Source organism: Lepidochelys olivacea (assembly GCF_965140295.1).
Source record: "Lepidochelys olivacea isolate rLepOli2 genome assembly, chromosome: 22".
Lineage (NCBI taxonomy): Eukaryota > Metazoa > Chordata > Testudines > Cheloniidae > Lepidochelys > Lepidochelys olivacea.
Window position 1 is genome coordinate 12181393 of NC_140432.1, and position 27546 is coordinate 12208938.

Consider the following 27546-nt stretch of genomic DNA (forward strand, 5'->3'; position numbering starts at 1 on the left):
GAGACCTCATTGTGGCAAAGGCTTCATGCAAGGAACAAAGTAGCAAATAAGGGTTACAGCCAAGGTTTTAAAATCTGCTTTTCATCCACAGGTCTCAAAGCGCTTCACAAAGATGGGTCAGCATCATCATCCCCATTTACAGATGGGAAAACTGAGGCATGGGGGCAGAGCTTGTGCAGTGTCACATGGTGTGTTAGCAACAGAGCTAGGAAGACTAGATTTCTGGAAACTAAACTGTAGAGGAGAATTAGCATCCAGTGATATTCAGGGTAGCCTCCATTTTGTGAGTCACCATTGATGGGAAATGGAATAACATTTGGAATGAGGTACTACAAACGTGGTTCTCAGATGAGGGGCAGTTTAGAAGTCTGGCTACCTAGTAAACTCCGAACAAATAGGATGAGGTTTTGCAGCAATTTATCCCTTGTCTTGTCTCCGCTCTGCTGGCAGGAGCATGCTCCCTCTCTGCTGCACCTTCTGCTTTTCATCCAGACCCTCAGACTGGGGATTTCCCAGTGCTAATCTCATGAATGCTAATTACAGTGAGAGACCTGAAGAGCTGAAGGCACTTGTCCTTTTGCATTACACACATGCTAATGGCAGCCCTTATCCACAGGAACTAGTCCCCCATGTTTATTGTGCAGCCCCTTTCACTGGCTGCTTGGTGCCTCTTAATGCAGGTAGGTTTCAGGGGGAGGAGGAGAGAGTTGTCAACCCTCCAGGATTGTTCTGGAGTCTCCAGGAATGAAAGATTAATCTTTAGTTAAAGATTACATCATGTGATGACACCTCCAGGAATACGTCCAATCAAAATTGACAGCCTTAGAGGAGAGGAATCCAGAGACAACATCATGTCGGTTAACAAACGGGCCCTCATGCCTTCTTAAAAGGTAGTGTTCATTTCAGGGTAGCGCTTGGTGCTGTAGCTAGAACCTGCCACAGAGAAGGAAGTAATGAAGCAGCTGGATTGAAACAGCATTCAGCCTGGTCTGCCTGCAGTCTTATGTACAAACCTCATTTGCTGGGTTCTTTGCTATGGGATTTAGGTCTGTGCCAAATGGCCAAGATGACAACCTGCCCCCTTGACCTCAATACACCAGTCTGTGCAAATGAATGCAAGATAAAACAGAAGACCTTACGAAACAGGTGGGGGGAGAGAATAGGTGCCCCTATACCATGGTGATGGGTGCAGTATATGTACCTCAAAAGAGAGGCTGAACAAGGGACCCTCTGGCACGGCAACTAGTGAATGAGGAGGAAGGGGATCATCATGTCTTGTACCACAAGAGCTTCCAGGAGCGCAAGGCAACAAATCATCTCAGAACAGTAACTACATGTCTGCAAGTGAGTTCCAAGGAGGTGGGGGGGGGGTAGGTTCATAGGGGGTGTAGAACTAGCAGTGAAGGGGTGAAACTAAAAAAACACTTCTGCTCAGGTTTCCAAAGCCCTTTGCAAATGTTAAGCAGGCCTCATGTCATGGCGGTAAAGGTGGTGTTACGATACCCATTTAATAGTGGAGGAGACAGGCGTAAAGGAAGGAAGGAGGGTCCTGTGAGGAAAGCACTGATTTGAGACTCAAGATGCAGGTTCAATTCTTGCTTGTGCCACAGTCTCCCTATGTGACCATTGGCAAGTCTCTTCATCTGTGCCTCAGTTTCCCTATATATACACACAATAGGGATAATGACCCTTCCCCCTACCCCCACGAGGATAATTTTGTTAATGTACGAGACGTGCACAGGGATTGCAGTGATGGGGAACAGCTAGGCACCTGCGCAGAAAGCAGTGACTTGCCTTCTTCCAGAGGATCTGTGGCATAGATAAAACTAAATGCCAGGAGTCCTGGCTTGCAGCTCTAACCACTTGAGACACTATCTCGCAAAGGACATTTAAAACAATAGTGAATTTAAGAGCCTCCAAGGGACGTGGAGGGAGCCTCATTGCTGGGGATATTAAAAATGGACTGAAACATAGTGCAGAGAAGAAGCCCTTGCTGTTTAGAAGGATGGAGGCATGATCTTTCCTGCCCTTAAAGTCTCTGGTTCCCTGTGAAGTTATTCCTGTGCCCTTGTCAATGATGGAACCTAAAGAATCTGTCTTTTCTGGGGCTGATGAAAAGCTGCATTGTTGGGAACATAATCCTGTCTCTCCAAAGAGCACTGACAGTCTCATGGGGACACTAAACCCCGAGCTGTAGGCCAGATGCAAGGTAGAGACAGGAAACCTGTTCTGAACCAACAGACACAACCTCCAAACAAATAGAATCCTTCCCTTTGGAACATGTTTGTGCTGGAGCAGGGACCGTCAAATACACTCCATGCAGACTTCATACTAAGCTCCCTATCTTCAGCCATTATCACCCACCCCAAACTCACAGAAATGTAGGGCTCAAAGGGACCTCGAGAAGTCAGGTCCAGCTCCCCACACTGAGGCAGGACCAAGTAAACCTAGACCACCCCGACAGGTGTTTGGCCAGCCTGTTCTTAGCAGAAACCTCCAATGACGGGGATTCCACAACCTCCCTTGGAAACCTATTCCAGCCCTTAACTACTGGTATAGTTAGCAAGTTTTTCCTAATATCTAACCTAAATCTCCCTGGCTGCAAAATAACCCCATTACTTCTTGTCATACTTTTAGTGGACATGAAGATCAGCAATCACTGTCCTCTTTATAACAACCCTTAACGTATTGGAAGACTTACGTCCCCCCTTCAGTCTTCTTTGCTCAAGACTAAACATGGCCAGGGTTTTGGTTTTTTTTTTAAACCTTTCCTCACAGGTCTGGTTTTCTAAACCTTTTATCATTTTTGTTGCTCTCCTCTGGACTCTCACGAGCCTTCACTTCAATGAAAGTAGCATCATTGTTGGGTGGTATAATACACTGTGAATAGAACCTTTTGAGGTTCAATTCAGCAGCATCTCTTGAAAAAGAGAGTGATGCCTCCCAGTTGAGATTAGGTTCGCACATCTACAGGCAAGGCCCAGAGGGAGGTGCACTACAGATCAGACCAGGTTTGATGCTTATCTTCTGTAACATCTAGATGAGCATGATTGCACATGTACACACACAAACACGCAGAACAGACATGATGGGAAGAGAAATTACGAAAGGACTCAGATAAATTCAGTCCCCTCTCAAAGCCACTTCTGGAAGGAAACAGTGGAAGACATCAAGGATGAGATTTTAGCTGTCTCCCTGAGCTGAATTAGAAAAACCTGGGAGCCCATTTGTCTCTGGATGCTGCAAATCAGCAGCCCCAGAGGCGAGCACTGCTTGCATGTTTACAGCCTAGGTTTAGTCAACTCAGTGGCAGAATCTGAAGGGTTACGCTCTTCAGAACAAACAAGTATTGACAAACGCCTGCTTTCCATGCATGTGCGGCAGCCTGGGGAGACAATCGCACAGTGCGTCTCTGAACAAGATGTCCTGCAAGGGCAACCATTGTACTGCCTGACTTTGTTCAGAGAACGTTGAAAGGGCTCTATTTACCCAGAGGGATCTATGCAGAGCAGGCTCTTGCCAGAGACAGAATTTAAGTAATAAAGGCACTGAGGTGGGGGCAAGCAAACAGTGAGGAAACAAGGGAAAGCCCAATGATGCCTGAAGTAGGATGGTACAAGCCAAATGGAGTGTGATCTGGGGAAGATGCCCTAGGTACAGGGTCAGGGCTAAATTCCCCCGTAAAGCATACGGAAGCACAAAGCCATGTAAGTCCTATTGCCAGGACTTTGGTGGGATGCAAGTGGCAGTTGTGCTGGTGCTCTGTACAGGGGGGAACTTCGCCCCCACTGACCAAGAGAGCATGCTGCAGCCCAACAAGTGAAAGCATTGTCCAATACATGCCGACTGGGTGAGGTGCAAGGACTCCTACACAGCTATCTAGGAAGGGATATTTATAGGCTGGTCGCAGGCAGTGAAAGCTGTTCCCAAACTGAATGGGAATGTAGAGACCATTCAAACTAGACCTGGGTCATGCAAGTCCCAGTTATTTGAAACCTGCTTCAACATATCTCGTGTCCCAGTCCTGGACTTGAACCACAAGCCCATCCTCCAGCCCTTACTCATGAGAATAGTCCCGTTAGCTTCAGCTCAATTACTCGCATGAGTAAAGGTTGCAGGGTCAAGCCCTAGGTGCATTCTTGGAACTCCTGTCTTGTGCCATAGTTTAAGATGTCACCATCATCCCTTGAGCCTATCGCCTTGGATCACACTGCAGTAAACCCATTGCTCCTTATTCCTTTGCTGAACCTATTCATTCCACAGCTGCCCTTAACTTGCAATAGCTACCTTCCAGCCCTGTGAGCCATCTCTAACACAGTCACTGTTTTAAGGACATTAGAGGGTATATTACCGCCATCCAGACCTGTCTCTCACATGCACACTCACCTATGCTTAGGCCCAGAGAGACCCAATGAAGGTTTCACAGTGGATGCATTTCCAGACAGTACTAATTAAGCGAGAAGCAACCATAACTCATACTTCTACAGCTTTACAAAGTGGAGAAAGAGAGGACTGGAGGAGCCAGCCAGATGGCTCTACCCTGAACAGCTTAGATGATGCCAGAGAGCTTTCCATTTAAGACAATTAAGGGCCTGATCCTGCCAGAGGATCAATGCTGCCATGTGGTGCTGCCCACCATTCCCACAGAAATCAATGAAGCAGACCGGCTAAAGGGGAATGATGGGAGCAGGGAGTTCATACAAGGGGGCAGCATAGACCTGGGGCTCATTGGAAGGAAGTGGTAACTGAGGGTCACAATGAATCCAAAATGATGGGCTCTGCAACTGGCACAAACAGCAATGCCCATACCCCCTCCCCCATCCATAGACCCCTCACCCTAATGTGGGGTCTGCACTACTTTTCCCGTGGTCCCTTTGACATTAGGAAATGTGCCCCATTTTCACTGCCTGGTGCCCGGGCGCCAGAGCATGCTGAGAGGTGGTTTAAATGACATTGCTTTAGGGGTGTATTTTACTTAAACTAAGTGGCGATGACAGGCCTTGGGCTCAGGAGAGTGTGTAACCGTGTTACCTGCTGGCTGGAGTACGTCACTGACACCAAGTGCCTTGTTACTCTGTGCTGCAAGCAGTAATGTTGTTATGGATGCTCCTGTGCTTGGCCTCCGGGGACCTGTGCGGAGGCCTGCAAGCTCAGGGAATGGGGATGGAGGGGAGCGTAACCAGCTGAGCAGGCCCTGCTTGCATCTTACCTCCTCGAAGAGCTCCAGGCTGTAGGTGTTATCGTCGTCAGCGAAGTAAACAATCCCAGGTTGGCTGCTGTTTTTGTTAAAGGTCTCTCTCAGCCACCGCAGGGCCAGGTTCCTCTGCATGGTCCCGCGGGGGATCCTGGGGTCCCTCATGTCTCCCCGCAGCTTGTAGTTGCGGGGCGTCTCCACATTGAGGTGGGTGTAGTTCAGCCCCGTGTCCCGCAGCAGCCGGGTGACGAGGGGGGTGCGCCTCTGAGAGTCCTCCACCAGGATCCAGTGCAGGTTGGGCACATGCAAGAGGGTGTTGGCCAGACGCGTCAGTTCCGCCTTTTGCACCGGCCGACTGTAGGTGGGGGTGATGATGTGGATGGTAGGGAGGGTGTCCGACCATGGGGGCGGGCGGGTGTAAACGTACTCTGTCCTCACCACCTCCACAATGTCGCGGTCTGACAGGCAGTACTCCTTGGAGTCCGAGCCTTGGGCCAGATCACGCCTGGCGTCGCCACCCTCATCTGCACAAGGGCATGAGAGAAAGAAAACACATACAGTCAGTCCTCTAACAGTTTCCTCTACACCACTCCCTCGGCAAAGCCAGCAGGCAGCTTGGTAGTAGGGGAGGTCACCCTCTTGGTCTGAGAGCAAAGGAGACAAGCTGGAAAACTGAGGCCTTTTGCAAGAAACAAAGAACCCATAAGACAGAGATGGCAGCTGGTGAACTAGCCACATGGGCAAAGTTCTGACAGCTCCAGGCTAGCAGGAGGGAACTGCTCAGAACAGCAAGCTTTGAAGGCCCAAAGATACAACAATCAAGTGCGACATACGGGTGTAGAATAACAGGTACTCTGACACTAATACAGCACCTTCCAACCCCAAAGGATTCCAAAGTACTTTGTATTCCATGCCCCGGGGCAGGACTCTGCAGCTGTGCACAAATGCATAGCAACAGCTCAGGACAGCAAGTGAAGAATACCATAACCAGTGGGAGCTCCAGAGACAATATGGGTCAGCACAATGGAATTGGCTTCCGTTGGGATTTGGCCAGGGTAACATTGTATCCCATTTAGGAGGTGCTCCTTAAATCCAGGCACTGAGCTGAGATCTTGAAATATGTCACCTAGTCACATCACAAGTGTTCACACAGCTCTGACTAACCTTCCAGGTGGGGCCTAGGGTCTTTTGAGGCAATCTCTTATTTGGCTGTTCCAAAGTCCTGGTCAGGAATCTTGCAGGGATATATGCAGGATGTTACAGATACAAACACCACAACTCTTGCAACGAGTACAAACGACCAGGACTTCAGAATCCCTTGCCAAGAGTTTCCCTCTATATTGGCTAAGACGAGATAAACCTTCACATGTAGGCTTTGCTGATTTCGATTTGTACTTTTTTTATAAATTTTGACAGATTTGTTGGTATATTGTTGGCATCACGTCTTAATACACAAAGTAAATATCCTTAACTCAACCTCAAACAATTTTTTAAGCAGCATTTTTCTTACTTTGCCTCCCTGTACATTTTGATTATTACGGATGGAAACCTTTTGTCTGCTTGCATGCACACAACAAAACTGACGTTTACCAATAAAAATAAAATCCTTCCAAGCCTACCCATGTTTGCCATTTCCAGGGCACTGCAGCCCTCTCATCAGTACCATTAAGAGCATAATCTATAATTACACTAGGGATGATCAAACTTAATGAGAGATATCAACACTTATGGTCCAGGACATAAGCCAAGCATTGTCTGCAGGGCATGTGATAATAGTGTAATATGGGGTTTTGACACTTCCCAACAGTGGCAAGTACCAGAGGACAAAAGGATACAGGAGTAGATGGACCATAAGTCTGACCCACTAGAACAATTCCTACATTCTTGGCATACTCTTCTATGTTATTCTGCATCACCCATCAACCTGGATATTGGGGGTAAACACCACAAGTGACTTAAGACCCAATATGTCAAGTAGCTGATCATCCCCAGCGCCACTGAAAACTGACGGACAGTTCAGTACCTGCCAGGATCAGGCCCTTTCTAAGATAAATTGCCTCCACTGTGCACAGCCTAGCAGTCTAGAAATCTGAAACACGGGAAGCAATTCGCACCCTGAATAAACTGTGAACTGTATTTGATAGCACAGAGGCAGAACATAATTAGACAGAGTGGAACTTGGCCAGGACGCATGGGTTCGTTGGTCAAGACCTTAGCTTTAAATCCTCTGGCACTTCCACTCCTCACATACCATGCTGGCCAACACTAATTTGCTCTTCTCATCTCTGGCACCTCCCACTCAAGTCTCTCAAAGCTACTTTACAAATATGAATGGATTTATCCTGCACACCCTTCTCAGGCACACCAATGTCTTCATCCCCATTGTACAGATGAGGAAACTGAGGTACAGAGCATGGAAGCGTTTTGCCCAGGGTGTGCCAGTGAGTCAGAAGTTGGGCTGGGAAACAGGACCCATTCCCAGTTTTGTATCATACACTCAAGGCTGCCCTTCTACCTTGCAGGTCACTGTTCATTTATAGAAGTGTCTCCTACCTTCCAGGGCACTGAGCTGAGCCTGGAGGGATGAGGAGACGGAACTCCATTTTCCTTTAATAGCATCAACACACTCGCCTTTCAATTCCAGTATGCTCCTCTTTGTTGCAATGCACTCCTCCAGGTTCGTGGGGAGAGCTCTCACCCACCTGAACCTCTCGGGGTGAGGGGGACCTCTCGAGATGGGGGCAGAACTATAACTTCTCTCAGAGCTGTCCTGAGCCAGTTCTGTGGCAGAGTAATACAGAAGAGCCCTTCTCCTACAGTTCATAGAGGGGAGGAGGTGAAGCCACTCAAAAGGTCTTAGAGCTGCTGCCAGATTTAAATAGCACATCAGACTACAGGTAGAGAGTAAGGCAAAGCCACACCAAATTGAGAGGGGAGAAGGGGACCTGGTGGACAGTGAGAGGTAAGGGGAAGAGAGTTTAGAACATCGGCAAGAGATGGGGAAACAGAGCTTAGCTCCCTCCCTACAAATACACCGGTGCTCCTCTCCAAGATAGAACCCAAGAGACAGCAGGGCCCAAGGAAAAGGCAGAGAGGGGATACTGGCAAATGTGCTGGGCAAGGCGGCATCTTCCCGACGCTGCTTGTGCTCCTTGGACATTGGTGCCACTCTGACAACAGAGCAAAAATTCACCACCTCAGAACCATCCACCCACATCTGATCTCAGCTACTCCAGACCAGAATTCCACTGTATGGCTTGGGTGCTCGGTAATTTAGAGGCTGCCTCTCTCCTGAAGTTCTAATCCAGATGGGGAGACAAGCAGGAAGTCCTGAGCTCCCTCTCCCCAGACCTATGCCTCTCAGCCAAAGGCCCTTGACTCAGGAATGCACTACCCAGCGTCCCCCTTCTAGTCCACTGCTCTTTACCCAGCTTGTTTGGACGCCCTGGAGGATATTTTCTGTTGCATTTATCAGCATTGCTTCGGCTACTGTTTTTATTGCAAAATGTGTCATTAGCTTCTACAGGATGAACTTCTGCAGGGACCATCAGAAGGGATTTCCTCTTTCCACTCTCCAACAGGAGACACAGTGATGAGTAGGAAACACAGCCATTGGGCATTGGTCCACATCTTCTTTTAAGGCTCTGTCTTACAAACTGTATATTTATGACCACGGGAGCTCTCCAGTTCCCAACAGTAAACTGCCCAGCTTCCAAGCCACAGGATCTGACGCTTAGCAAGAACCCCCCAAGCTCTGGGCTTTCCCTGTAACAGAGTAGGGGAGGCTGCTGCCTGAGCATGGGCCACAGGTGGAGATGAGCATGGCTGTCATGAAAGGGATGGAATGAGACATGGGGATGTGGCATGGGCTGGTCAGTTTCTCTCACCCTTGTGCACTGCAAGCAGCGGAGCAATGGTGCTCTGGTGCCAGACGGTGATTAACAGCGTCCAGGGCAGAACTATCAGCACGATAGCCAGGATGTCTCTTCTCTTCGGCATCTCCAAGACTGACTGGACCCACAGCTCCTCATTACCTGACAGCGAAAACCCCAGAGACAGAACAGCAGAGCACATGGAGAACAGAAATAAATGGGCAAGAAGGAACAAGGACAGAGAGAGAGCAGCAAAGGCAACACGGCTCGCAGGTCTTACCAGTGCTCACAACCCACCCATTGCAGAAGCAGGTTCGGAGACGCAACGGCTGCACGGGCTGGAGGCCACGCAGGGAGTGCTTTCACGGGGCGTAGCCTGAGCCACTGGTGGGAGCTTCAGGAACCCATCAGGAAGGAAGCCTGAAACACAAAGTAAAGGAGAATAGGCAGAGAGAAGCTCTGGGAACAGCTGCCCTTCAGGGACACCACCCTGGTGCTAACAAGTCCTCCCTGGGAGGAAGGAGCCTGAGGAGCTGCCAGGGAGGCAGGAAAAGAGTTGTCTGGGTGTTCAGGGCTTTGCATTTCCCATGCCCCAGAACAGCCAAGCAAGCTCCGGTTTCCAAGAAGTGTAGTGCCTCTGAGCCCTCCCCCAGGTGAGAAATGGGCACCTGGGCATGAGCTTTAGGCAAATAGCTGTGTGTATGGATCCCAGAGCATATCCAGCATATGGCACCTGCCTTTGTGGCCTGCATTAGCCTCTTGCTCTCCCACAGGAGCCCTGCAGCAATACATCAGCCTCCATGAGCTGTAAACAGCCACATCACGTTCTGACCTCTGCAGATTTGCAATCTGCTTTGCTACTAGCAAACTCTAAAAGGCCCAAGCAGCAGGGCCTGGCCAGTGAGAAAAAGGCCAACATTCTGCTCCCCTGTATGGTAACTGTTCCCAGCTTTACACAGAAGAAAGGAGAAATACGGGAGTACCCTAGCCAGTGGGAGGCACTAGCCAGTTTGGAGGGGACAATAACTAGACCTTTACATCTTCAGAGCATCTCTTGTCACTAAGCAAGCCTCAGGAGCCGCCTCTGAGGTGCTGCTCCCATTGTACAGGCAGGGAAGCAGAGACCCAGAGTGATTAAGTGACTTTCCCAACATATAAACCAGCGGTAGAGGCAAGCTTAGAATGCAGGAGCTGGTTCCCAGTCCTGTGCTCTGACCACTGAACTGCACTGCTCTCTGCCAGGTGGAGGGCTTGGCAAAGAATCCAGTGCTACCCCCATCTGATGGGAGATCTTCATTCAAATGCTATTGGGGAGGTTGCTGCAATGCCATGGGTTACTCTGCACATGTCCCTAGAACAACCCCAGTGCAAATCGCCTAACCCCTCCAACTCCCATTTCGGCCACCTGGAGGAACCTATTCCCACAGCCTCCGGTCTCCTGCAGACTTGCTCTGCATTCATTTCTTCCCTCTCTGAACTGCCAGGACTGAAGTATATTAAGCTGCCACACTGGCTTAGTCTGATTCAATAGAAGCACACACAAGTTTTAAGCAGACTGTATTTTATCTGGGTGTTATCTTGGCAAGCAGTGTACAGCACTTAGCCGGCACATGCAGGGTGGACAGTTTGCAAACACAGAAAGCGGTTTAGTGCACTTGCTCCCTGGGGGGAATGGCTTAGCCAGCCACACAAAGCCCTGCATTGCAGGTGACAAGGGGGCACCCAGGGAATATCCTAGCCAAAGGCGGGGGAGGATCTGATACAGGGTGAGTTGCCCTGGGTTCAGGAAAATAGTTGCCTACATAGCAAAACCTCTGATTTGTCTTTTTCTCCTTCATTGTTGTACTCTGGAGCCCTCACTTTGCTCACTTCTTAGGTTGAAGGGGAGTCATCTGTCCCGTCCCCCCCGCAAACACACACACTGTGCTGGGACATTAGGATATCTACAGATGCTTGTATACACGCTATAAACTGCACATCCAAAGATTTCTCATTGGTGGGACATGTGCTATTGTACATTCCAAAGATGTTGCAGTGTCCTGAACAATTTGGTCTGATCTGCAGGTCCATTCTGTCAAAGTACCATGCCCTTCTGAGGGCTTATGGCACACACACTAGGCCTCATTCAAGCATCTTATCACAGGACGCATTCTGTATAATCAAAGTCATCACCTAGCCCGGTAGTAGATATATTAGGAAAAGGACAGAGCCCAATAACACTCAGGGGGCCTGTGAAGGATCAGGAAAGCTGCAGCCAGTGGTGGAGGATCTCATCTATTGGAATCAAGCTTCCCATTGCCCCATCATCATAAACCAACAGGAAAAGGCTTTCACAACCGGTTCCAAGGTGGAGTCCAGGAGGCGCTTTTGTGGCCAAACACGTTCCTAGTTGCTCAGAGAGTGAGTGCTTCCTTCAGCTTAGATTTCTCAGCACCAGAGAGAGCAGCTTTGCCCAGACAACATACACCAGGGACAAAGGGAGGCTTCTTGCCAGCAAGGATCTCCCTTTCACACAAGCAGAGGCTGGCTCCTAAGCCAGACAGGGTCCTGGCAGTCTCCCCGCGCAGACAGCACCTTGGGGAGATCAAGTCTTATCCCAACTGGCCTCATCCTCTTGCCCTGGTGGTTTCCTGAACACAGGGAAGAGAGCTCCGGGGTCATTAACCCTAAGACCTGCACCCACTTACATAGCCAAAGCATCTGCTCTTCGGAATACAACCTTAAAGTCTCTCCACGGGACATATCCAATGGACAGCTCCTGTGGTGTGCGGCTCTCAAGGGACTGAACTCCTTGCTTAGTAGAGTACCTATGTTGTGAATGCACTGAGCAACAGCTGGTACCACTGGAAAGCTGGAGGAGAAACGGACACACTAAGGAGCTTCTGAGAGCCAATGGACAGCAGTTGGCAAAAGGCAGGCGCCTCAGAATTCAGTGCTCTAGCCTTAGAAGGTGCATCCACATGGGAGCAGGTCTCTTGTCAGGACAGTACCTGCCACAATGGGGCCCTGATCCTTGGTTGAGATTCCTAGGCATCACCAAAATAATAATAGGACTGCAGGCTGGAAAGGGCATAACAGGACCAGAGGATAGTGAAGAAATGGTCATCCTAGAATGGGATAGCCACGTGCAGGGCAGAGCAGAGCAAGAAGAATGCACCACTGCTCTGGTTGGGTACCCCAAGCCTCACTAGGTTTAGGGAAGGATGAGCCTCTGGGCCAGCCTGCTTCTGCTTCCTTCCCTTTAGCCAATGGGTTGACACAGGAATGAAAGAATCCACCTGCTGGAGGAATTCCCCAGCTAATGTTTATCATTCAGATTCAGAAAACCAAGTTGGAGGGGCGCAGTCAGACAATATTCACTACTCCCCCACTGAAGAGCAGTGATGGCTGGGTACCCACTTCTGGACAGGTCCCTTTGGGCTACCAACTTGTAGCCTTTATGCCACATTTCTGTGGGCTCAGCTGCCTGCCAACATTCAAAACACTCCCTGTCTTTCATTCTACAGGGAAGACATTTGCTCAGTACTATTCAAGTAATTTGATTTTATAGACTACCTTGTGAAGTCTGAGAGAAGGACATTATATGAATTCATCTGGGACAGTTGGAAATGGCGTGAGCATTGGATTTAAACAAGGCTCCTCATGGCCACCAGGACGTGACACTGCCATATTGCCCACTGGACTCTGGAAAAACACAAGGTGAAATTCACTCTGCTGCATGTATCAACTGTGATCCACACGTTTTAACCAATCCAGTGCCTTCCAATGCTGCGCAGTGGTTGTCGTGCTGTACGCTAGGGCCACATGGCACCTCATGGAAACAGCTGGAAGTGATTCAGAATCTGCTGCTCCTAAAGCACGAGGCTTCGGCACCCCCAAAGAGGCCCAGGCTACTTGAGCTGAAGGATGCTCTCCATTATTAGTTGGCAGCAGGCTCGTCAAAACCACAACATTAGTTTTCAAAAGAAATGACCATTTTTCATGTCAGCTGAAATTTTTCCATGGAATAGTTTTATTTTTCAATGAAAGTTCAAAATAGAAATTTGTTTCCTTTTGGTTTTCAGTTTTAGGTTTGGGTTCCCCCCCACCCTTTCCCTTTTACATCCTTCTACTAAAGAGGGGAGGGGAGAAGAGAAAGTGGGTTTTCCACCCTCACTGTGAAAAATGAAGATAAAATATTGCTCTTTGGGTTTTTGAAAACTAAAATGAAACAAATTTTCAACTCAGAACAAAACAAAAAATTAGCTTTTTGGGGCAAAAAATTTCAAACAAAACACAAGTGTTTCTTTCAGGCTGAAAAGCCTTTCTTTCCCAGAAATGCATTTTGATTCACTGCAAGCATGACTATGACACACAGTGAAGTAGTTCTTATTCCATTCAGTAGGGAGCAGCAGTGCACAGTCAGTACATTACAATACTGAAGGATGAACAAACACTGAAAGAATTTTTTTTTTTAAATATTGAGTTTACCTGACATCAGCTTTGTCATTTATCTTTTGAAACAAGGCTGCTTTGATTTGCAATTTGGCTTATAGTCAGTTTCATCATCTGTTTTTCATGCACAGCCCTAATGCTGTGGTGTTTGGGTTTCCTGGTTTGCATGGGGGAACATTTATAGGAAATTAATATAAAAACATTTTAATTGAATTTATGTAAATATTCAAATCATTTATTGCTGCAAGACATCACTGAAGCCAAGAGGTTGGCAGGACTGAAAAACTGACTGGATATTTATCTGAATAAGATGATGAGCCAGAATTACAATAATATATATTTTTAAAAACAAAAACAAAAAGCTTGGGAAGTAATACAAACCCTCATCCTTCAGGGCATGAACCAAAACATCTAACAACTAGGAATCAGAAAGGAACTTGCCCTGGGGTCAGGTTATCCCATAACTGACATTGTAGGGTTCTGGCCACCGTTACAGACAGGATGCTGGCCCAGAAGGTGCACTGTACAGTGCTAGGCACTATATTCCACCCAAACCACTTCTATTCACAGGATAGTTTGAAAGATAACTTTTCTTACAAAACTTGCATTTGGGGCCAAAGGTGAGCTGAATTCCCTGCCACCAAATAACATTTTAAGTTACATTGACGTTTTTTGAGTCTCCTGTCTTGTATGGAAAATGACTTTGGGGGATGAATTAGGCAAATTAGAAGGTAATTCCCAGTTCTAATTTCCATGGACCACATTCACTGATTGGTGTAACTGCAAATGGACCAGTTTCACTGATAAAACTCCCCATGGTTTCAATGGGAGCTGCACAATAGGAACTGACCCACAAACTTCAATGGAGTTGAACATCACACTACATCACACATTTGGCACTAAAATGCTGCAACTCAGCAGGACTGGACGGAGCCCAAAGATATAAACTTTAAGCCCAAAGATCCAGCTTTAGTCCAGAAGATGACATGAGAATAAATTCTTCCCTTTCAATAGTATAATTTATCCAAGGATCTCAAAAATGCTACATAGACATTAGCAAACTAAGCTTCACAACACCTGCTGCTCTAGAGAAGCACTATTATTCCCATTTTATAAATGGAATAACCAAGGCACATAGCAGTTAAGAGATTTGCCCAAGGTCACACAGCAAGTCAGTAACAGAGCTGCAAACAGCTCCGATGCCCAGCTCATTGCTTTAACTACTGGACAACACACAGGAAATATAGATAATTGGCTATCAAACAGGTAGTTCCTGATGAGTCCAGGTTTGGTTATTGGGGAGAACTGGGAAAAGGGGAGCAGGGAACGTCGCTGGAAGATGTTTCATTTGAGATTTTTGCATTTGGCAGAGATGGCCCGTAAAACACAATCTAAAAATAAAGGTAGCAATAAAACCTCTTGCTCATTAATTACTCTGTAAGCCATTACTGCCTAAACCCCCATAACATTAATGGTGGTGATTATAAGTACAGTAACAGAATTGTGAATCTAATTACTGTGCAGTTATTAAGCAGAACAGAATGGGCATGCTTTCTTTTAAAGGACTCAGAGCCAGTGCATAAAAATAAGCACATGGGGGGGTTAATCAGAGCTGCCAGTTTTAACCTCAGACTCTCCTGAGTGTGGGATAGGGGATGGGGAACTCAGTACTACAATGATCCCAGGAGGGCGTGTAATGGAGCACCCAGGCTTGAGCTAATGTACCACAATGCAGGAAGCAAAGCTCAAATCAACTCAAGAATTAGAAGCAGGTCAAGCGATTCAAATGATCTATTACTCACAGCTTGCTGCTCTGCTGTCCAGCAGAAAAACAAATTCAACCACAATAGCTAAACAGCTACAACTTATTCCAATGGGCCAGAAGTCTATGATGTTGAACCAGCGGCCCAAGATCAATGGTGAGGTTTTCCATCATCATCTCTATAAACCTGAACACTCACCTCAGACAACTGGTAGCACAACAAGGCACACACACTTACTTATAATGGCCCTGATTCAGCGAAGCACATGCTTGAGTCTACACATATTCACCAAAGCACTTAAGCCAATGTTTAAAGTAAGTGCTGTGCTGATATGGGGCCTAGCAAGTAGTACCTTAAGCCACGCGTAAGCCCACTGATTTCACTGAAACTGCTTCCAGAGTAATTTTACCACGCAGCATGAAGAAGGGAACCCTGGCCCTGAGCAAAATGGTAAGACATGGCACCGACACATTTAACTAACAGGATAATACTGTGACGATGCTAATCACCACTACTCTGTCCTTGGCTTTCTGTTATAGCCCCTCAACTATCTATGCTGCCTATTTCGATTTGATGCTCCTCAGGGCAGGGATCACGTCTACCATCTTGCCCAAAGGTGGCCTGGGCACTGTATAAAGAGTTGTCGTAATTCTTTGCCCTTTGCCATTGGAAACCCAGGTGCACAACCTCTCTCGCATCCCAAATAAAACCGCTGTGGGGATCTCTACCTGCTTGCTCTCGTATTGTCCACATCACAAAACACACAGAGCTGGCCATGAATGTGTAGACGTGGCTCAGGAGGGGTCCCATGCTGGATTAGCAGAGTTTTCTGTAGGGCAAGACTGAGAAACACCAGCTGAGTTGTGGAAAGGAGCCCAAGACTGGAATAGCAGGAGAGGCTGTTGGCCAGGGATGAAGTGGATCAGATCTGTGCTGGGAGACCAGGACTGGAGAAGTAGGGTGGATTGCAGGACAGAACTGAGATACTATGTCTGAACTGGGGAGAGGGACCCAGGCTCGAATAGCAGAGAGGCTGGGGGTTGAGAAGCAGCCCCAGAGCTGTATTGGGAGCCCAGAAGTAAAATATTAAGGGGTGCTGCAGGCAGCGACCGCGATGCATTGGGTATGTGGGGCCCCAACTCCCAGCCCTGTGCTGTGATGACTAGCATAGACAAGGTGGATTGGCAACTTCAATTCACCCAATTCTTTTATTATAAGAAAAAGGGGATATTCAATTAAATGTAAAGGTGACAAATTCAAAATTGATCTATGGAAACACCTGTTCATACATTGCACAATGCAATCTCATTGCCACAGGACACCACTGAGACCAAGAATTTAGCAGGATTCAAAAAGGATTAGTTGTGTATATGGATAAGACGACTATCCAGATTTATAAAATATTTTTTTAAAAAGAAGAATTTTAGGAGGGATATCAACCCTTAAGCTTCAGGGCTTAAGCCAACCTCTAATTTACAGGGATCAGGAAGGAACTTTCCCAGGGGCCAGCTATCCCATAAATTGGCACTGCAGGGTTTCTTGCACCATCTCAGAAGCAGCTGGTACTGGCCACTGTTGGAGACAGGATGCTAGACTATATAGACCCCTCCTCTCACCCAGTCCGGCCATGCTTTATATTTAGGCTTGGAAGATCTCGATTTTTCTCTGTAAATGTCAATAAATTTTGATTTCACTGTACACACGCAAACCAACAAAAAAGATTTCCATCAATAGTAATCAAAACATATAGATAGGCAAAGTCAGAAGTCTACATGGGAACTTAGAATCATAGAATATCAGGGTTGGAAGGGACCTCAGGAGGTCATCTAGTCCAACCCCCTGCTCAAAGCAGGACCAATCCCCAGTTTTTGCCCCAGACCCCTAAATGGCCCCCTCAAGGATTGAACTCACAACCCTGGGTATAGCAGGCCAACGCTCAAACCACTGAGCTATCCCTCCCCCCCATATCCTTAAATCAAACTTATCAGAGTTTGATTTAAGGATATTTACTTGGTATATTTTGACATGAGATGGACCACTCTACCTGTTCCTATAATTTTACTGAGAGTAAGAAATAACATATACAGGAATACAGACTTTAGATAAATGTTAAAATATTTTGTGTTTTAAATGAGTTTCATTTTGATGGGGTTTAAAGTAACTTTTCTCTATCAAGATGAAAATTCCAGAAGATACGTTGTTTGATTTATAGCCCACTTCCAAATAGAAAGATTACTGTAAATTGTCTTGTTTGGAAAAAGAACAATGACTTTAATCATAAGTTCAACTTATTTTTAATGTTGCTGATGGGTGAATGTTGAGTACTGGTTGCTGGTAAAAACCTTAGCAATCAGCTATATTTATGAGATTTTTTTTATGTCAGACTTTCTGAAACTGATGACAGTGCTTCTGAATCTCCAAGACCTGGACATCTTGGGGGAGAGGAGTCAAGACGGGAACCAACAGGTTTTGCCAGCCTCTCACCAACCTCCCAGCTCCTGAAGGTTTGTTAGCAAGGACTGCTGTTCTAGCACAATAGTACTGTCTGGCTCCTTGCCTATAGTTCCAACTCCTACCCCATGAGAGTCCAGAAGACTTCTAGCTGAAGAGTTCGCAAATCCCCATTTATCTTCAGTATCTTTCCTTTTTCCCACTGCTGTCCTTTGTTTTTATTAGCTGGGAGTCGCCCCAGTCTGTTTAGATCAGTGGTTCTCAAACTTTTATATTGGTGACCCCTTTCACATAGCAAGCCTCTAAGTGTGACACCCCCCCCCTTATAAATTAAAAAACACTTTTTTTTTTTATAGATATTTAACACTATTATAAATGCTGGAGGTGAAGCGGGCTTAGGGGTGGAGCCTGACAGCTCGCAACCCCCCACATAAAACCTTGCGACCCGCTAAGGGGACATGACCCCCAGTTTGAGAACCTCTGGTTTAGATTCTCTAAGGTTACGGTGTGGAAGTGTAGCAATGCACATGCATGGGTGTGTGAGCACTCCTGAAGTCCACACAGGGAAGGCCCCAGGAGAAGTTCCCTGGCCAAAATGGCCCTAGATATAAGAACTATTAGTTTCAGTCTGTTCTGTGTTCTATGTTTAAAAGTCCTCAGGGATTTGATATTGTCACCTGGAATTTCTGGTAAACAAGAGTTGTCAAAGTGATGCTATTCTGTTCAGGTCTGTATTGCTAATAGCTCTCTTGGTGGGAGGAAAGGGTTAGCCACAGCACAGGAATAGAACTCCAAGAAGGCAGCTCTATAACTGGCTCTGAGACGGTGGTTCAGACATGAGAGAATAATTTGGTTTCAGTATTAAGACATTTAATCAGCTCCAAGTTATAGGATTTGATTGACATTGATCAAATTCTTTTGCTGGGATTTATAACCAAACTGACAGCCATTTTCTTCGAATCCTCTTTAAAAATCTATAAGGGTTGGTTATTTTGAGTATTAATGTGATGGTTTAACTTATTTCCTGATGAGAGTAACTCATTGATTTGACCTTGATTTGATGGCTGTTGGCCTTTATTCTTGGTTCAAAGTAACTAACAACAACATTTTAGCTCTGGTGAAATGTTTTCTTGATTTTAATTTAATGAGTTTTAATTAAATTTATAAATTGATACCAAAAAACATTTCTTGCAATAAGCAAGTGGGTCAAGAGTCTTTAAGGACCTGGGTGGATACCAGCCAGACAAGCTAAAAGCTTGACTAGCTCCCCCTAATTAGCCTTTGGTTCTCACAACCATTTTATTCACTTTGGGGTGGGGGAAGCGGATAGAGCAGTGAACTGGGACTCAGGAGACCTAGATTCTATTCCTAGCTTTGCCACTAGCCCACAGATGACCTTGGGCAAGATGACCTCTTCATCTCTGTGCCTCAGTTTTCCCATCTGTAAAATGGGACCTCCTTTGTAGAGCGCACTGAGATCTGTGGATGAAAAGTGCAATTGTCATTATACAGATTTACCCATGCCAGGGTCACTGCTGATATCTTGCATTGAATTATTGAGACTGACCTCCAGCTAATATCCAGCCCCTGAAAACTTGCTGTGCCTTTCCTTGTGAGACAAGTCTTGCACAGACCCAAGAGATCAGGAGACGTATAGAGACTAAACCAAATAGTTCCTGCTGAGCCAACAACCCGCTGCTGGCTGAATGTGTGCTGCTGGCATGGCTCTGCCAGTGGTGCTTGGGCCTCGCACTCTGTCACGATGCCAGGGCCTCTGCAAGTCACCAGTGGGGAGCAGGAGAGATCCATGGAGGAAACAGGGGGGCAACAGCCTTTCCCCAACCTCCCCACGTTAAGAAGCGGCACTGAGTTCTCTGCCTCCCCCACCAGTGGGCAAACGAGACCAGAGAATCCTTCCTTCCATGGTGTTGGGTTCCAGACTCCTCAGCAGTTTCATGGATAGCAGACAATCCCAGGAGCCACTGCCCACCTAAAGACACTGGGGACTATGAGCCAATCAGCAGGAGATGGGAGCTGCACCCAGAGCTCCACATTCCTCAGTTTTATCTCCCAGATGGATCTGCATTATGTTCTCAGTTATAGACATGGAGATGAAATTCCTCACTTCCCACACAGCCTTGCCATTTGACTCAGTGGCTGGGAGAGGCAGAGGGACCTCTGCAGGGCCTGTTTCCCTGCTCAGCAATCAATCAGAGCCATTTGAACATCTCTCCCACACACGCCTTTCCCTACTGTGCACGTCAGCTGGAAAACATCCTGCTAACTCCGTGTGCGAGCTCCTGCATCTGAGGGGTCAGTACTTATTTTTAATTATTGAAACCAGACAGAAAAGGAGTCCTCCTCTATTTTAAAAATCATTAATAACCTGATTCTAATATAATATTTAAAAGGAAAAAGCATGAAACCTTGCAGCTCTTTGGCTGTCACGTGAGAATAGTAAGAAACCTGCTTCTCTCCTATTGTGAGCAGAGGAGCAGGTTAACAGCACTTTGCATTTATCTGGTGCCTTCATCCTGAAGGATCCCAGAGCTGCGTTACAGACCTTGGCCAAGCATTTTCCAAAAGAGACTAGTGATTGTGGGTGGCCAACCTGGGACCCCTTAGAATAGGCCTGATTTTCAAAAGGCAGGTGACTCAGCACTCTGAAAACTCAGACCCTTTTGAGGGGTGTCAGGTTGGTCACTGAAAAACTGAGGCACCCAAAATCAAGTCACTTCTGAAAGTGTTGGGCTTTTTATGCCGGTACCACTGAAATGTGGCTGCATCTGGGGACAATGGGAGCGTTGTTAACACCACACTCAACAGATCAAGGCGGGAAACAAAGAGGAAGGCCATATCCAACGGAAAATGCGTTGGAATTCTGGGAGGCAGGATATCTCCAAAATGAGCATATTGTCAATCCTTAACAACTAGAACCCTTGGGTTAAAACTACTGCATCCTACCATGCAGAGAGAGCCACAGGGACTTGAATGCCCACCCCCATGTCTGAGCAAGACCAGTTCCCGCATCAAAGCGCCTCTTGATACCATGCTGAGGGCATATAGTATCAGCACCACTTCAGAGGAACCAGCGCTGCCCCCTGAGTCACAAACACCAATTCCTGCAGTCTGGCTGGGATTGAGGAACAGGCTGAAGTCAGGAGAACAGCAGAATACCCAGCTGGCAGGTGGGCACCAGGCAATGCCAACCAGAGCTTATGGCCAGAGGAGATCCCTGGCTCATACTCCTGTTGGATGGTTTCTTTAAAGGTATGGCTCAGCTTCCAAGCCCAGTTTAGTCCGGGGGTAGAGGAGGGCTAGAGGGAGCCAGGAGGTGACCTCTGTACAAGTCACTAATGGGACCAAGGGATTAGCATTGATTTTTTTAAACGGCACAGTGAAGGGAGGGGGTTAAAAAGAAGCGCAACATCCAACAATAACTCAGCAACTTACAGTGCGATCAATCCCTGCTCACAGTCCCATATCCATTAGTGCAGCCATAAACCCACCCACCCACCCGCTTGGAAACAAGGGGTCGTGGTGTCATTTTAAATTGCCTGCCTTGTCTCTCCTCACCCCTCTTTCTCCATGGTGGTTGTGACGGACCCCACCTCCCTAGGAGCCAGTGGGGTTCCAATACACAGGAAATCCATGCCCCCTGCACACCAAGAAGCCATGCTCCACAGAATGGCCCCCTTCAACCTTGGCAGCAAGGGGGACCAGGCCAGGCTGTTTCCCCCACCCCACCTGACAGGGCTACACCAGCAGCTATTATTACAGTCCCAAGCAGAGTGGCTCCTTTGCCATTCTGGGGCCTGAAAAAAAGGGGACTCCTTCTCCCCCACCCCACATGAACCCCCTTGTGCCCAGCTATTCAGGCTTGGTTCAGGGAGAGAAAATCTGGGTCCTAGTCAAACTCTAGGTCGGAGTGCCTGGCACTGGATGTACTAGCTGTGCAGCTCAACCAGCTTTCAGAGAGAGACTGACCATTTTCAACTGAAGCGTCTACCCCAGTCCTACACCTGGCTGTCACACTGCTTCCTTCCACGGCCCTAGGCCCTACCAAATTCACGGTCCATTTTGGTCAATTTCACAGTCATAGGAATTTAAAAATCATAAATTTCATTGTTTCAGCTATTTAAATCTGAAGTTTCACGGTGTTGTAATTGTAGGGGTCCTGACCCAAAAAGGAGTTGGATGGGGGGTTGGAGGGGGGTTGCAAGAGGTTATTGTAGGCAGGGTTGTGGTACTGCTACCCTTACTTCTGCGCTGCCCCTGGTGACGGCTCTGCCTTCAGAGCTGGGCGCCTGGAGAGCGGTGGCTGCTGGCCGGGAACCAACTCTGAAGGCAGATCTGCTGCCAGCAGCAGCACAAAAGTCAGGATGGCCTGGTATGGTATGGCCTGGCCTGGCCACCCTGACTTCTGCACTGCTGTTGGCAGGGTGCTGCCTTCAAAGCTGGGTGCCTGACCAACAGTCGCCGCTCTCCGGCCGCCCAGCTCTGAAGGCAACACAGAAGTAAGGGTGGCAATACCGCGACCCCTCTAAAATAACCATGTGACCCCCACCCCCACCCCGCAACTCCCGTTTGGGTCAGGACTCCCAATTTGAGAAACTCTGGTCTCCCCCGTGAAATCTGTATAGTATCAGGTAAAAGCACACAAAAGACCAGATTTCACAGTCCATGACATGTTTTTCATGGCCGTGAATTTGGTAGGTCCCTACATGGCCCTGGACAAATCACTTTGATTCCCTGTACCTCGGCTTCTTTTATCTTGATTATGGTATACAAGTACCTTCTCAGGGACAAAATACTGGGTCCTAAGTGGCTTTTTAATTGAGAGGGAAAAGGCATAACAAAGAACCAAAGGCTGGAAGTTAAAGCCAGACGAATTCAGGTTAGAAATAGGGCACACATTTTTAACAGTGAAGGTGGTTAACTATTGGAACAAACTACCAAGGGAAGTGGGAGATTCTCCATCTATTGATATCTTCAGAACAAGAACATACTTCTGGAAGGTATGCTTTAGCCAAATACAGATTATTGGGTTCAATGCAGGGGTAACTGGATGAAATTCTATGGCCTGTGATGTACAGGAGGTCAGACTAGAATAATCTGATGTTCCCTTCTGACCTTGAAATCTATGAATCTGCAAAATGAAGAGACTAATTAGCTACCTTGGGGACCAGGATTGTGAGGCTCAAATAGTTAGTGAGCCCGATTCAGCAGTTGTACAGATACTAATGCAAACTGGTCCTGAAACGGATGTCAGTGACAGAGCAATAAGACTTGTACCAAGCTGGTTTTTGCATCAAAGACGCACGATGAGGGTAATTTACCCCAAACTGATACTGACTGAGAACCAACCTCAGCCCTGATGCACAAAGTGCAGCTCTGTCCTTTGGGTCCAGGGTTCTCTCTAGGATTCTGTCCAGGAGGACAAGGAAAGGTAAGCCCGAGAGAAGGCGGGAGACAGAGTTAAGCCAACATTTCCACTGTCTGAGCTGCGAAAGCCAGTGAGCACATGCACCATCCAGCACCCCAACCCAGAAGCAACGTGAGCTCTAACCAGGAGCATGACAACTCGCCTATCCCTGCTCATGGCTATACAACCCCATTCACTGTACCCAACCACAGCTCCCACCTCCAACAACATCCTTTTTACAAGTCATGTGCAGAGCCCACCCTGTGATTAAGTTTAGAGGCAGATAGAATGATGGGAGATGGTCGCACAGTTCTGGGTGGACATTTGAGGAGCCATGGACATGCCAGGCAGGAGCATCACTAAATCACATCAGTGAGAGACAGACAGGCAGAGCACGTGACAAATGCTAACTGAGCAGATCAAATTCTGTGGGTCGTGTGAGGTAGGTAGGAGCAAGAGGAGCCCTTGGGGAGTGTAAGGGACTGCAAGGTGTGGTGTAAGAATATTGTAATCGTGCAGTAATTATGGCACATCTCAGATCAACAGGCAAATTACATCACTATTATTATGGCTGTCACCATCCTACCACGGCTGTGCCAAGCAGGCAACAGGCCATTACTCACCCAAGGGCGGGCACTGCTGGGAGAGGACAATGACCTGGAAAGGGAAGATTCCCCTTCTCCTCCCACCACTAAAGGTGTTTCTCCATCACTGCCACATCCATCACTTCAGGGTAGGAGACAGAACAAACCCAGCACTGCTCACTTCACAGGTTGGAGCCACCACAGGTTTCCCCACATGCAGACCTGACCCTCCTTGAATAGAGAAACCAGAGAGAAGCCAGACCTTTGGTCAGAACCAGCCTCAGATATAAATATAGGAGGCAGCTGCTGAAGGGGAGAGAGGAGACAGGCTGAGCAGCCCCATACGGACCTCTCTGACTGCACCAGCCAGAAGTTAAATGGAATAGGGCATGGGCTCTCAGCTGAGAGGTTGCGATCCCCCTCGGTGCGGGTTCCAGGGGGTCACAACCGCTCTCCCTTTCTTTATGGCTCAGTGGTAGGGAGGGTCCCACATCTTTTTCTCTTGTAACAGTCCCAAAACAGGAAATGCTGGGAAGCTCTAGAGTAGATGAACCAGGCTAGACGAGTTCCCACTCAGCATGGCTTGAAGAGGGAGAAGTGCAGGTCCTCACATAGCAAGTTCAATTACCAGAAGAGACCAGCTAGGCAATAATAATAAAATATATTGCAAAGTGCTTTTTATCTATGGATATCAAAGTGCTTTGCTGACACCTCATCCCCATTTCCCAGATGGGGAAACTGAGGCAGAAGGAAGGGCAGTGACTTGCAAAGTCACCCAGCAAACCATTGCCAGAGCCAGGAATAGAACCCAGGTCTCCTGAGTCCCAGTCTAGTGTTCTATTCACTAAGCAACATTGCCTCCTATAGTAGTCAGTAGACTCTCAGAGTGGCTAATGCTGGAAAGCGTACACTCCTGCATAATGCCCCTTCATGTGCAATACTAACCCTGGGTGGGCAATTTCTTTTTACCTCAGCAAATGTCCTAAAGCATGAGAGTTGAAAGCACTTACCCTTCAACACTGCAGATATTATTCCTGTAAGTGACTGAACTTTAAAAGCAAAATGAAACATACTAAGCTATTTGTCTCAATTTATAATAAGCCAGTGCACAGGAGGCAGCTGGGAATAGAGGGAGAACCATTGTCCTCTACTGGTGGATCCAGAAGTGCTCGCCGGCCTCAGGCTGCAAATGGAGATTTTCTTTTAACTCAAGGGGTAGGGGTAGGAGTTTTTTGAAAAGGAGGATCCGAGTGCGAGCCTTGTTGCCGTGATGAAGACCCCCAGTGACCATCGTGTGCAACAGAGAGAGAGAGCCATAAAATCCCTCCATGCCCACAGATTTATTTCAATATTCTGCAAAAGCAAATTCTCTCAAGTCACTTACGTATTGTATAAAAAAAGCATTTCCTTTCACCTGTTCTAGACATGCTGCCTTTTCAGTGGAGAGGGCACCAGGATAGGAGTTGGAAGGCCTGGGTTTCATCACAGCCCTACCACTGACTCCTATTTGAGCAAGTGGCTTCCCCTCTCTATGCCTCAGTTTCTCCACCTCTAAACAACACTGGCAGCTTTAGGAAATGCTCTGAAATCCACAGGTGAAAGCACTATAGATTAAATACTGCATTCTGAGGAGTGCCCATGACCCAGACCCAAATCAGAACCAATCCTCTTAACCCTCAAAATGGGGTCCCAGCTCTGGCTTGCTGAACAGTTTGCAACTCCCACATAGCAGGAATGACTCAGTCTGTAACATTAGTTATTAACTGCAGCCGACGGTGTCTCTTCCCATTAGAGCGTTGCTGTGTGAGCGGTCCGGGTGAGACAGAAAGGACTGCTGGGTGAAGCGTGGAGTGAGCGGGGCATGTGAGGCAGAGATGAAAAATAATATTGGCAGTGTTATTAAAAGATAAATTGGAGGGGGAAGAGGAGCTGAAGGCATTAAACTATTGTAACAAATCTGTTGTCACCTAGAGCTTCACAACTGTCAGTATGCTGCATGCTGTGAACAGGGCAACAGCAAACCCTGATCCTCCTACTGCCAGAGCTACAGCACCCCCAAACATTTGAGCACCATGAGAATCCCCATCAGCTGCTAACAGTGCAGAGCCTATTGCATCTGGCAGAGGGCAATGGCATGCACACAGCAGCTCGTTACGGTTCTTTTGCGGTAGTAGCCACAACAACTTATGGGCACCACAGGCAACTGCTCGAGCAGCAAGTGGTACGAACTGAGCCTGCTGACACCCATCCCACTGACTTTTTGCTTTCATTTTATTTGTAGAAAGGCACCTTTTATTATGGTTTTCCTTCTCCCTGCCAGGCTGGTGGCAGAAGAAGGAGCTGCATCTACTGGGCCCCAGAAAGCTCCTTCCCAGTGCTGAGGAGCCAACATTCTTCCCTGATGTATCATTATACTCAGATATTTCTGCCTGACACCCCACAAAACCATCCCCATCCCACCCCTTCTCGGCTAGATACTTGCTGCTTGTGCTTGAAGGACTTGGATCAGCAGTGAGAACCCCAAGGGTTAGTCATGTAGGAATCAGTTGCATCTCAAAGCTGCTCAAGAAAAGTAACTGGAAAGGAATGGAATTGGCATTCCCATCAGAATCACCCCTGAGATGCACTGAAGAGTGGGTCTCCAGTACCGAGCACAGAACCATAGAAATGTAGGGTTGGCGGGGACCTGGAGAAGTTATCCAGTCCATCCCCCGACACTGAGGCAGGACCAAGTAAACTTAGACCATCCCTGACAGATGTTTGTCCAACCTGTTCTTAACAACCTCCAATGATGGGGCTTCTGGAAGCCTATTCCAGAGCCTAACTACCCTGAGAGTTAAAAGGTTTTTCCTAATATCTAAGCTAAATCTCCCTCATGGCAGATTATGCGCATTACTTTTTGTCCTATCTTCAGTGGACATAAAGAACAATTGATCACCTTCTTCTTAATAACAGTCCTTAACATATTTGAAGACTATCATTTTGAATTCCAATCCTGTCCTCCAAAGCACTTGCAACCCCTCCCAGCTTGGTGTCATCCGCAAATTTGATAAGCATACTTTCCACTCCATTATCCAAGTCATTAATGAACATATTGAATAGCAGTGGACCCAGGACTGACTCCTGCAGGAGCCCACTACACACATCCTCCCTGTTTGACAGCGAACGATTGATAACTACTCTGAGTACAGACTTTCAACAAATTGCACTCACACCCATCTTATACTAATTTCATTTAAACTGCATTTCCCTAATTTGCTTTTGAGAATGTCTTGTGGTGCTATGTCAAAAACCTAGGTCTTTAGCTCTCAATTTTTCCATGCAAGAATCTGCTAAAATGGTGGATTCTCGGTCACTTGAAAAATCTTTCAGTCAAGATTTGAGGACTTCAGTAACTCAGCCCGGGGTTACAGGCCTATTGCAAGAGTGGGTGTTTGATGTGCTGTGGCCTGTGATGTGCAGGAGGTCAGACTAGATGATCATGATGGTCCCTTCTGGCCTTCATCTAATGAGTCTAATGAAATATTCTGCATGCTCAGCTAAACATGGGAAAAGAAACAAAATCATCCAATCCACAAGAATAAAAAATTCAGAGAAGTGTCCAATAAACTCAAATAATTCAGAGAAAATCATGACTGGCTATTCCACCAGAAGAGGAAAAAAGTTGAAAGAATTAAGCTTTGCAGTTTACTTCCTTAGCTCTGATTTCTACAACCCCCTGCTAGGAAATGGAACCCAACATGTATACATTGAAGCCTCTTGATATTGGTATCACATCACTGAAGCACAGCCACTTCCGGGTAGGGAGACACAACAGCACTAT

The 27546-nt window shown here is 47.2% G+C and overlaps 1 protein-coding gene across 6 annotated transcripts in view; it reads right to left on the reverse strand.

The window, feature by feature from the left end:
* Positions 1–27546, reverse strand: part of B3GAT1 (beta-1,3-glucuronyltransferase 1) — a 51266-nt gene that overhangs the window by 10566 nt on the left and 13154 nt on the right. For 2 of the 6 annotated variants that reach the window (XR_014709253.1, XM_084611791.1), the window contains exons 2-5: positions 12622–12750; positions 9364–9486; positions 9082–9228; positions 5210–5718 (exon numbers count right to left, since the gene is read on the reverse strand). Coding sequence is in view for 5 of the 6 variants with exons in the window: in XM_084611791.1 (XP_084467917.1) it covers positions 5210–5718; positions 9082–9228; positions 9364–9486; positions 12622–12646 (804 nt within the window). In the remaining variant the exon portion in view is untranslated. Of the gene's footprint in view, positions 1–5209; positions 5719–9081; positions 9229–9346; positions 9487–12621; positions 12751–27546 lie in introns of all 6 variants that reach the window. The other 4 variants (XM_084611793.1, XM_084611792.1, XM_084611794.1 and 1 more) reach the window with 4 other exon arrangements.